This window comes from Pollachius pollachius (assembly GCF_949987615.1).
Source record: "Pollachius pollachius genome assembly, chromosome: 2".
Taxonomy (NCBI): domain Eukaryota; kingdom Metazoa; phylum Chordata; class Actinopteri; order Gadiformes; family Gadidae; genus Pollachius; species Pollachius pollachius.
The window spans coordinates 25,910,364-25,922,403 of NC_136935.1; the positions used below are offsets into that span (position 1 = coordinate 25,910,364).

Sequence of the window (12,040 nt, forward strand, 5' to 3'; positions counted from 1 at the left end):
TACACCCTGGTGTGCCCCTTTCCCTTGTCAACAACTTCACCTTCATGGCAACAAAAGCCACATCCATATTTTCCGTTAAACTGTTTAAAGTTTTGAATCATGGCCCGCGCCACAGCATCACAGACACAAACTAGTGCATGCACTCTACTATTCCTCTGCAGGCCAGTACTATCGATCCGAGCTACACCATTCTCATGTAAACTCTGGAGCTCAGCAATGAACGGAGCGAAATAGGTGTCGACCCGGGGTTTGTGCCGCCCAAACCACAAACTATGCAACATAATTGATTTGCCTCTTTCGTCCAGTGACAGCTCGTTTATTGTGCAGAGTATTGGCCAAAGAGAATACTGCGAAGATTTGAAAACGGGAACGCCGTCACAATTGAAAGATATGGTGACATTGTCCGGATTGTCGATAAAATCACCCTGATCTTGGTATAGCTTTCCTGTGTTTATGTCTCCTACACTCTCATCATGTCGAAAGTGGCCCCGCAGTGCCGACTGTGGCAAGATGTTTTTGAGCTGATCGGCTAAAGGCATCACCAGAAATTAACTTGCAGATTTGAGAAGTTCCTCCTTGTGCCAATGCTTCAGGCAAGTTTCACAATGGTAGTCTGGTCCTTTGCCGATGTATACTACACAGTCCGTGCAATAGAAATGCAACTCTGCCTTGTCGGACAGATTGAAGAAAGCTTTGTCCAAGTACCACTTGCTTGAGGGAACACATCCTGGAATGACGGTATTAAACAAATCGAGAAGGTCTTTCATGGCAACACCAGATAATCCGTGCCTTAGGCACAACCCCATCAGCATCGCTAGCAGTTGTCCCTTTGAAACATCAGCTCCTTCAAAGACAGGGTTGTTGTTGTCAAAGTGCTTTTCATCAAACAGCTTCTCCTGAAAAAACATCAACAAATATTGCACTTTAATAGGTATTATGCTGATAATTGTCATTTATCCAATACTTGCTACACAACAAATCATTGTTATCCCATATACAGATCATAACAATTTGCATTATAGATATTGTTAAGAAGTGTTAAACAATTATACAATTATATAATTGCACAACAGTTACAAAGATCAATCACCAAAAATTATAACCATTTAGGTCAGGGCTGAAAGGTGCTGCAGTTGGTGGGGGTCTGTTGAATCAATGCCATGCCTTTGTTGCGAATTTGCATAGGGGAACTAGCGGAATGATAAGAAGTAGCACGGCATATGGGAACTAGCATAATGGTAGGAAGAAATACAACGGCAGGGGGCGCGTGGGTGAGATTGCGTAGTAAACATCTGCCAGGAGAGGAAAGAAGCAAGTTTGGGAGAAGATTTAGAGGATTCGAGTATTTATCGCCAGTATATTAATGAATAGTTTATGTATCTTTTTTTTTTTATGTAGCAAGTTTCCCCAGTAGTTCGAAGGATAATGATGAGCATTTTTGCCCTATTTTAAAGTGTATTAATACAGTTTCTTTCATTTCAGTTGCGCTCATTGGTCAGTTTAGGGGTAGCGTCACTCGGATGTGGGTATCAAAGGCCCTACATCAAGCCAGAAAGCCAGTTGGAGTTGGGGGGACAGCGCAGCATCAGCGCACCTCGAACACTCTCTCAGCGCAACGTTTGCGCACCTCTCTCCCCTTAGCGCAGCATCCGCACACCTCTTTAGTAACCTTCTCCTCTTAGCGCAGCATCAGCGCACCTCTTTACTCTTTTCTTTGAGTCTTTGCTATTTTCTTTTATAAGTATTTGTGCAGTATCAGGAAGGTAAAATGTGGGAATAAGCTTGTCTTGGAGGTCTAGGTCAGAGAGCTGTATTTTGGAGGTATATTTAGAGGAATCAGCAGTGGTATGTAAAGAATTAGCTTGGGGATAAGAGGAATACTGTAATAGATTTATGTGACCAGCAATTAGGCAACTAGAGGATATATTGAATGTAAAGAGAGACTTGAGGCAGCATGTACAGTGATATTTCAGTTTGTGACCATGGTGGTTCTTTGAATTATAGTTATCAGTATATTTACCAAGAGGCTGATGCCATATATATTTCAATTGTATTGGTAGTTTGATCATACATTTGTATGGGGTGGCAGCACAGGCGCAGTAAATCCGTGGAGGGGGGGGGGGGGGGTAGGGGCCCCACACCGTATACTGTGTTTAGTTTACGGTGTGGGCCCCAGAGCAGTGTGTAATTACAACATACACCCTTGGCACGCTACAGTTTTCGTGGCAGCGATACGATTTGGCCACTTACACCCTCGGCACGCTACACCTTGATATGGTTCTCTAAGTAAAACTAAAAAGTCACCCGTTTTTACACACTACTTGTTATAACAGACAAGTTATATATATAAACTAACCTGACGAAAGCCAGGCTGTCCATGTTCGTGGCCATCCCCTGCTATATATTGCTCTGCGCCGTCATATTCTTCTTGTTGAGCATTCTGGAAATGAAATATCAGGATTAGTATTAATGCAAGGTTCCATGGCTATATTGGCTTGGTCATTATTTTCTATCCGGCTTATGAACACTGCTGCTTTGAAGAGGATTCACATCTTGTTAACATAATCATTATCGCTTATGTCTCACCAAAGTTGAAGAATAGCCTTATTCTGCATTCTTCTTTTCTCTCTCAGCTCCTTTTCTTATCGCTTATCAAACTTATTCCAGTATTGTTTTAGGTGAAATGTTCTTTTTACTTAACTTTAACATTGTACACAGTTCCATTAATTGTTGATATATCGCATAGGTCATCATTAAAAAATATGGAAAATAATGTAGGCCTACCATATGCTGTAGTAGATCACTGTCACATGTGTTGCCTCCATGTTCATCCATATTTCCAACTTCCATTTGTAATCCCCTTTCTGGGCCAGAGCCAGCAGAGACATCTTCAGATGAATCACTGATGTCACTAGAAAGACAATATATAAAAATATACATAAAGGGAAAATTAATGTAAATATTTGTGCGTCAGTTACACAGTAACTGACCATATGGTACCATGTTGACACTTATATTATACCTATAAAACATGTCACATAAGACGCATACAAATGTTTGACATAGAAAATAATGATTTATATAATTAAATGAAATAATATTTTTTAAAGAGAGAATGAGTTATTGCTTATACACTGATTATTTTACTGCCTCGATATACTAAATATAGAGTACCATAAATAAAAAAGGACGTGTGTGTCATAAACTAATAATTCAACACCATGCAGTTCAATTCAGCCAATTATAAATTGACCCAATGCACCATAGATTAATAAAAATCACTATATTGCATCAATATTAAACAAAGAATATACAGACTGAACATTAAGATATGTAAAATGAACATTCATAAAAATGGAATTCAGATCATAAAATGACTAATTGTATCCAGAATGTTTAGATTTGAATACGTTTTTCTTTAACTAAGTTATTTAAGTATCACATGGAAGATTTTACTTACAAGGTTTATTTCTTACACTGTAAAATATATTAAATCTCATGTAACAGTGTTATTTTTGACTTTTGACCCTGATTGTGATTTACCCGTTCATGCCTGTATAAATATAAGCACATAACTTATATTATGCAATAAATTACCAGCCCTGCCGTGGTTATATAAGCCATTTTGTAGCCAAATGGGTGAAACTTGTGTGGACAATTATGGCTGTGTTATGTAACTTAATATTACTATACCATCAACATTTGCACATTACAGCATTGCATTTACCTTCTAACATATGATAACACATCTACTCATGGAGCCAACATTACAGAACGTTTTGCCAAAATAACATTTCTAAAATCACACTGTAGGTGAAAAATTGCTGCATGAGCAGCTTAAGCCTTAAACAGTTAAAAAGTTGCTCAGGTAATAAATGGCATCAGGTGTAAGTTACACCGATCCACTTATACTTACTCTATTTGACATTGTACAACTTGTTCTTGTTCTGAAAGTTCTTGTTCTGAAATCTCTGATGCAGACGCAGGCGGCAACCCTTGTAATTCATCTTCAGACTCTGACGATGACGTCGGTTCCGTCCTCGCCGACTTCGGAAGCTTTCGATATAACTCAGTAGTCCGAGGAATATCTTGTGATTCGTCAGATAAATATCGCTTATAAGATGGCGGAATCTTTCTCCCACGATCCATTTCTCGATCCCACTCTTAAAAACAACTACAGATAGGTCGCCATTGCTCTTTCATCTCAATCAACTTGACGCAATCCTCGTTCTGGATCGCACTCCAGTTTCCGGTCGCAGGTGTGCGCATGTGCGATAAAATCTGGTACAATGCGGAATATTGAATATCAAATGCTTATTTTTCGCGCTTGGACCATTACTCACAGAGCTATTGAGTGTAGTCAGTTTGCAAATTGCATATTCATTTTTGCATGATCCTGTTGGACCGCTAATTATCACGTGAGTCCGAGTTTTAGGACCTACCGCTTATCCGGAGTGGAGCTTTTTAAATATTGTGGCGGCCTTTCGCAGCGGAGCACTAACGGTCGCGGTTCGAAGTAGTCTGACTTGAAGAACTATCAATATTAACACGATGGTAATGTTAGCTGTTTTTGCCTTTGATGATTTTTCTGTCGACATTGGTGAGCTCTCCTGGATTGAGGGAGAATTTGACGAGCAGAATGAAGCACAAGAATATGTCGTGCGATGGAGGGAACGAAATGGAAAAGTTAAACTTTGTTCGGCCAAAATAATGGCAACCGGAGGTAAGACTGACAATTACATAAAATCATGTTCTATTTGGACCTATAGTAACTTATAACAGTACCGTATATAGGCATACTTAATTATATCAGTTAGATGTAGGCCTATCTATTAATTTACTGCAGTGTGCTCGTGCAGTAATTTCCGTAAATAATTTACACCTATGCATGCATATATATATATATGCATCTACTAGGCCTATCGCCTAGATCTAGTTCTCATGCAGCTAAGCTTGTTGCAACTTTATTAAATGGAAGTTAATTATGTCTTATATGCATTATCTGATGTTCTTTCTATTTAATCCCGATTTAATAGAGGATAGGAGAGAACTGGTCGAAGTGAGGAAGAAAGCGGAGTTAGGCCTTCTGGATGTGGCAGTCACACCTACATCTAAATGTGGAAAAGGCCAAAGGCGAAAAATTCCAAATTCAAAGAACGTGCCATCTGAGGATGGAAATGATGAGCATGTGGCCGAGGTAATGAGGTATCCATGGAATCTTCTTATGCAGATTTTAATTAACATTTTTAAATATGTATTGTAGTTCATTCTGCATTTAATATACAATTTAGTATGTTGATTTAATATTCCAAACATTATTAAAAGTATATAGCTTTAATAATTGTCGACCAAATTTTTTTTTTAACTAATCTGAACAAAATGGTCAAATAGCCTCATAGTTATCTTATATCTTATTATTACTTCTGATAAAAGCTTATTTATCTATCCTTTTTATCAGTGTTTTGGTATCCTTTATCTTAATAACAATCTTATAAGAAGCTATTTAAATGCTGGTGCATATGCAATAATGGCTATTATATATGTTAATTACTTTTTTTTATTGCAGCCGAAGACCAAGTCAAAACGCAAGCAGGCATCAACTGCACAAAGTGCCAGCAAAAGTATTTTGCAGAAGTACAAAAATGCACAAGTGAGATTTCTCATTATGTTAGGCTGAGCTATTCTGAGGGAATATGGTGAACATTTGGAATTAACATACAAGTGGTCCTATGTATAAATACATGAATAACTGTTTATTGTAGATCATTTATTCTCAGAGGCATATACATATATATCAATATTTCTTGAGATATGGTTCATGAAAACCTGTTTTATTTATTGCAAACATTTTCAATCACTTAGTTTTGACTGGGCTTTTGCAAATGAAATTCATGTCTTTCAGTTGGATATTGACAACTCTGCCATAACGCCAACTGAGACCCCATCTGGCTCAACTGAGACTCCTTGTGGCAAAAGGTAAATGGAAATTAAGACCTGCTAATTAAAGGTTACTTGATGCCATGCACCTACTGAAATATCTATTATTTAATGTAGGGTGACTCCTTGAATGCTACAAACATAATATATGCATTACCATAATAATTTAAGTAATTTTCTCTCAGAAAAGGAACTAATTATTGTGGTCTAATCTGGTTCATACCATAGCACATATATCAGTAGTATGGGTTTCCTTTCATATGGTGCTGGATACATCCAGTTTTTATCATGATTGTCAAGTGCATGGAATTTGATTGAATGGTTATTTGACCAACCAGACATGGATATTAGCAAGGGTAACAGATTTATTGTATATCATCACGAAATAAGTAAATAATGCAAAATTAATTTACGTATGCAGATGTGCTGAAGCAGTACGACAAATGCAGGCAATGGTGAATGAAATGAGAGGCATCAGACAAGAGATTCTGGGCATAAGAGCAGAGATGCTAGTGAGATCGGCAGCGCCCTCAGTGGAGCAGGCACGAAGGTGTCAACCGCCTATTGTGGCCAATACGGCCAAACCATCAACACCATTGGATGTAACCAATGAAGATGAATCTGCCTCAAATGATTCTGTGGTACGTATTTAACTTTTTTTCTTGTGTGGCTATGTTTATGAATAATAATACTCATCTTCTAGCTGCAGGACTTGTATTGTATACATACACTTATATATAAGTGTATCTACTATGTGTTGACATAATCTTGTCGTTGTTCCATAAATGGTCATATGTTGGGAAGGAAACCAAATCATGGAGACTTTTTTTCAGATCATCTCTCAATCTGTGAAATCGAGATCTTCACGGACCTCGGCACCAAAATTTGTGAATGACCTCATGCACGGGATTTACTCAACGGAATATATGGCGACACACAGCGTGTCGGGGTTATCCTCAACGAAGGCAGCCAACGTCAAGGCGGCACTGCCTCGTGAGCATGTCATGGAAATTATTGGTAATTAGCAATTGCCTTTCTTACCTATTTTTGCTAACCTTATGACATATTTTATCTGTAGTAACATTGATATCCCAAACATGCTATTTGTGTTGGTGGTACTCTCGCATGTGATCTGTGACTAGTATATATAAATACATGAACCACCAAAATGGTTGCGTTAATTAATCCTTGCATTCAGTTGTCAATGTCTACAAGGGGCAGTGTTACTGAATCTTTGTTTTTTTATGCACAGCTGAAGCACGCAAGGTCTTCCCCGAGGCAGCGGAAGCTGACATCAGGCGCTTCATGAGGGAAAAATTGTCGAATGCAGCCAAAATTCTGCGGCGTAAAGAGAAGTCTGATCGGACTTAATGCTATATATGGAGATTTTAATCATTTTACTACATTTATATATCAACAGCTAAGCCAGTGAGTTCAAACAGGACACAACATGTACATCTGTGATAGTCTTGATACTGCAACTGTACTTGATAGAATATCATGTTTATGTTAATGCACCAGTTCATGTGTGGTTTGTTTTTTGTTTTAAATATTGCACGGTTGTGAATATATTTGGTCATATAGGGAGGAACTTATAAATTCATGTAGCTTATCTTTTTTGTAGAAAATGGATAACCTTTGCGTCATTGGTTGAGGTTATATGTATTTTTTATTCTGGTCCTCTTGAGTTGTAATATAATTAAATAAAACGATTCATTGTATCTAAGCATTTGTGTTTTTTACGTAAAGCCTAGCTTATACATAACCAAAGTCGTGCAGGAAAATATGGTATTGTTTTGACTGACACATTTCATAATTTTCAGATTATCTAAGTTCTGTGATGCTGTTGCCAAGCATATGATACAGAGCCAACCTGACAGCTACCACTCCTTGTACAATGGTATGGCACACTTACTATGATACATTTACTATGGTAAACTTTGGCAAAATGTAAGGTATCATGGTAAGGTACCATGGTAATTACCATAGTAAATGTACCATGACAAGGTACCATGGTAAATGTACCATGGTAAAATGTACCATGGTAATTACCATAGTAAATGTACCATGGTAATTACCATAGTAAAAGTACCATGACAAGGTACCATGGTAAAATGTACCATGGTAAATTTGTCAAAAATCCCATGGTATACCATGGTATACCAAGGTACAATTACCATGGTACACTTACCATGGTACATTTACCATGGTACCTTACCATCGTACATTTACCATGGTACTTGTCAAAAATCCCATGGTACAAAATGTACCATAGTTTACCATGGTACATTTACCATGGTAAACTTTCATATGGGCAGCCTCAATGACTTCCGCCCCGTAGCACTCACCCCATTCATCACCAACTGCTTTGAGAAACTGGTTTTGAGACACATCAAAGCCTGTCTCCCCCCCACCCTGGACACACACCAGTTTGCATACCGGACTAACAGATCCACCGACGACGCAATAGCAATCGCTCTCCACTCAGCGCTGAGTCACCTGGAGAAAAGGGGGAGCTACGTCAGGATGCTCGTCATTGACTTCAGCTCAGCTTTTAACACTATAATACCATACATTCTGATCCAAGTTAATCAACCTAGGGCTCCCACCACCCACCTGCTCCTGGATAAAAGACTTTCTGGTCAACCGACCCCAGCAGGTGAAACTGGGTCCTCACCTCTCCTCCTCCCGCACTCTCAGCACTGGCTCTCCCCACGGCTGTTTGCTGAGCTCACTACTCTACTCCCTCTACACATCCGACTGCAGTCCCACCCACCCAGAGAACATTATTGTCAAATTCGCTGTTGACACAACGGTGGTGGGCCTTATAACAGGGGGAAACGAGGCAGCCTACAGAGATGAGGTCCTGAAACTTGGTGAGTGGTGTGTATCTAACAACCTGGCACTGAGCATCACCAAGACCAAGGAACTCATCCTGGACTTCCGATGGAACAGAGCCGCCCCTGCCACCCTGTACATCAACGGTGAAGGTGTAGAGCGAGTGCAGTCCTTCAAATTCCTCGGAGTCCACATCTCTGCTGATCACTCCTGATCAGCACCTCAGCGCTGGTCAAGAAGGCCCAGCAGCGGCTACACTTTCTGAGGGTGCTCAGGAGGGAGCATCTAAACACACAGCTGCTGGTGATCTTCTACCGTTCCACCATTGAGAGCCTGCTGACCTACGCTGTGTCAGTGTGGCACTCCAGCTGCACGGAGGCCGACAGGAAGAGGGTGGCAAACGTTGCGCAAAAATCATTTGCTGCCCTCTGCCTTCCTTAAGCACCATCTACGGCTCCCGCTGTCTCAGCAGGGCCAGAGGCATCCTGAAGGACACCACCCACCCCGGCTACCATCTCTTCTGTTGCCTTCTGGCAGGCGCTTCAGGTCCATATATGCCAGAACGAATAGACTCAGGAACAGCTTTTTTCCCAAAGCTGTCACCATACTGAACTCAGATCTGCACTGATGTTTGTTATCTGTTTGTGGTCTTTACTCTGTATTTAAGTTTTACTGTGTATTTAACGTTTTATTTACTTTTATTATATATTTATTTTGTATATTGTTGTATATTATAGATTCGATATCTATGCACTTTTAAGGAGCTGCTCATCGCATTTCGTTGTACTTGTATAATGACAATAAAGCTTTCTATTCTATTCTCTGCACAACGTATGTATTTTCGAGTTACAGCCGCGATTCATTTTTTTGTCGACATTCTGTACTTTCAGTAGGAACCAAAAAAGTAGGTACCAGTAGGTGTTCGGTGTTCCCTGGGATCCACGCAAGCAAAGAGCGTCTACATTCCGATTGTCAGTGTTTTGCCGCCGAAATGCGTCATAGTAATTTGCATTAAGTTCAGCCGTCTTTAACTTGTTTTGGACGCTTTGGTCACTCACCTTTTGCCGCTGGTAGCGTTTGACGCTTGTGTCGCTTTGGTCGCTCTTGCCCATAGGAAGTGCATGAGTTCCGGTGATTTGGCAGCTCAATTCGCCTCTGATGTGAACGCACAGTAATCCTTAAGGAACTTGATATTTAAGTTTATTTTGTTTTCATTAATCTTTTCAGGGTCCTATTGCTTTGCTGCTGGGACATTAATGTTGAGCATTAGAGGTGTTGACGGCAAGTTCTCCGTTTTGGGACAATGTGTTTTGCAGATATTTTGTAATTTATTTTATTTTTATTATTTTTATTTTTTTTTGTAAGTTATTTTTTCCACTTAGAATTCATGCTGCTGCAAGTTCTCCTTGATATTGGAATGTTGTGCTGTTTCTGCATTTTAGTGAGGACATTAAGGGTGAGTGTTTCCACACAGGTTTTCTATCTCACACATTTTCAGCTGCTTTTAAAAACGCCTGGCTCTCTAGAATCCACCGGCTCTGAGACTGTTATCAGGGCGGTGTGAAACAGGCTCTAGGCTTGGGTTGGTTCCCTGTTTTTTATAAAAAAAAAACCCAGCTTTAACTACGGTTTAACTACATTAAACAACTTAGGTATTTTGTTGATGAGCCTAAGAACGAAATAAGTGCCAGACTATGTGCTCTATTCAGAATGTACCTCTGGCCATGCTGCAGAAAGGAGAGCAGAGGATTGTCATTTGTTGTAATTTGTAAGATCTGTTTTGATCATTAAAATATTTTGTACAACTTTACTTTGTTTATTCCATGGGTTTTTAAAGTAACATAATGTCATTGAGGTTTGATGAAAACTAGCACTAGGATGTTTATTTTTTTAATATACATTTTTTATTTTTGGAATTTATACCAAATGTTACGTATTTTAAGCACAAACCCCCACATAGCCACAAGGAAGCAGGATCGAACACATAAGCTGCATTACCTCCACATAGCCACAAGAAAGCATGATCGAACACATAAGCTGCAATTACTATACATAGCCATAAGGGGAGCAGGACCAACATACAAGCTGTAATAACTACTCCAGCCACAGATGGCAGCACCTTTAGACAGGTGAGGAAGCCGGAGCAACTACGTCACATAGGCCACGCCTACTTGATACAACCGCGGAGCGGGATTGAGATCAGGCCAGAAACCCATGGCAGCCCCGTCGGCAGCCCGTGGCTGGAAGGCAGGTCAGTCGTGGGTCGCTCCACGTGCGTGTTCAACACAATTCCCCTCCTTTTGCTTCATAGCTACCATCCAGAAATACTTTAACAAATATAGTGAGTTAAAAGCGATTCGGTTTAGACTACTTTATTCAGGAACACAGCACAAGAAGGTAGTGTTTTACATTACAAACAGTTAATTGCCCAGTAAAACTCTTTTATTTAATGGTAAAGCTTTTATTCATGATATTTGGAGAAATTATAAAGAATCAAGTAGTATTTTATATTCAAAATAACCTTTTATTTCATGGAGAAAATCTTTAGTTATACAGTATTTTCATGTTAATGGAAGAAAAAGTTATGCAGTATATATTACGGTATAGTTCTGTCAACCACAATTGCCATTTTCTTTTTTTTACAGAATAAAGTAGTATTTTATGTTCAAACAGACTCTTTATTTCACAATAAAATACAGTTTCATTTCTGGGAGAAAACTTTTAGTTATACTGTAATTTCATGTTAAATAAATGACAAAACACTGATTTATTTATATGGTAGAATATGGAAAAAATCTCCAACCTTTACCGTAAAATCAACAGTACTAATCCTTTTATTGTAATGGACGCAACAGTACAGCCGTTCTCAGTGGCGTTTCTACATTAGGGGCAGGTGGGGCAGTGGCCCACCAGACCCACGAGATGGCGCTGTTGAGCAGAAGGCTCAATCCATTCCTACTTCGTGGCAAACTATATATATATTTATATGCAAAGTAGCGTACATATTTGTGTGAATAAACTTGACTCACAAGCATTATTGCCTTGTTTTGGAGTAATTTGATTCGTGTGTTCTACTGCCTGTGTGCTTGCTTGAATGAACGTTATGTCTATATTTCCGTTTCCTGTTTCCGGAGGGGCAAAGACCCACGCTGCCCCACCGTTACCATAGAAACACCAATGAGCGCGAACCACACCGGCCAAAGTTAACATTGAGGCTAGGGGCAATTTCAAATTTGCCCCTAGACGTTAACTGCGTAATCTACGT

At 39.5% G+C, this 12,040-nt stretch overlaps 1 protein-coding gene and 1 long non-coding RNA gene across 2 annotated transcripts; one reads left to right on the forward strand and one right to left on the reverse strand.

Moving 5' to 3' along the window:
- Window positions 1-298: 298 nt before the first annotated feature.
- Window positions 299-3,650, reverse strand: LOC307071909. Its single transcript, XR_013811646.1, has 3 exons — window positions 2,785-3,650; window positions 2,357-2,440; window positions 299-896 (listed from the first exon to the last, which is right to left on the reverse strand). It is a non-coding gene; the product is annotated as an uncharacterized lncRNA (long non-coding RNA).
- Window positions 3,651-3,971: 321 nt separating this feature from the next.
- Window positions 3,972-7,308, forward strand: LOC307071710 (uncharacterized protein; the record flags this gene model as incomplete). The annotated part of the gene is made up of 7 exons (XM_079730769.1): window positions 3,972-4,723; window positions 5,037-5,197; window positions 5,567-5,650; window positions 5,903-5,976; window positions 6,359-6,578; window positions 6,771-6,954; window positions 7,190-7,308. Exons 1-7 carry the CDS (start codon window positions 4,552-4,554, stop codon window positions 7,306-7,308), a joined length of 1,014 nt encoding a protein of 337 aa, XP_079586895.1. The 5' UTR covers window positions 3,972-4,551.
- Between the last annotated feature and the right edge of the window lie 4,732 nt (window positions 7,309-12,040).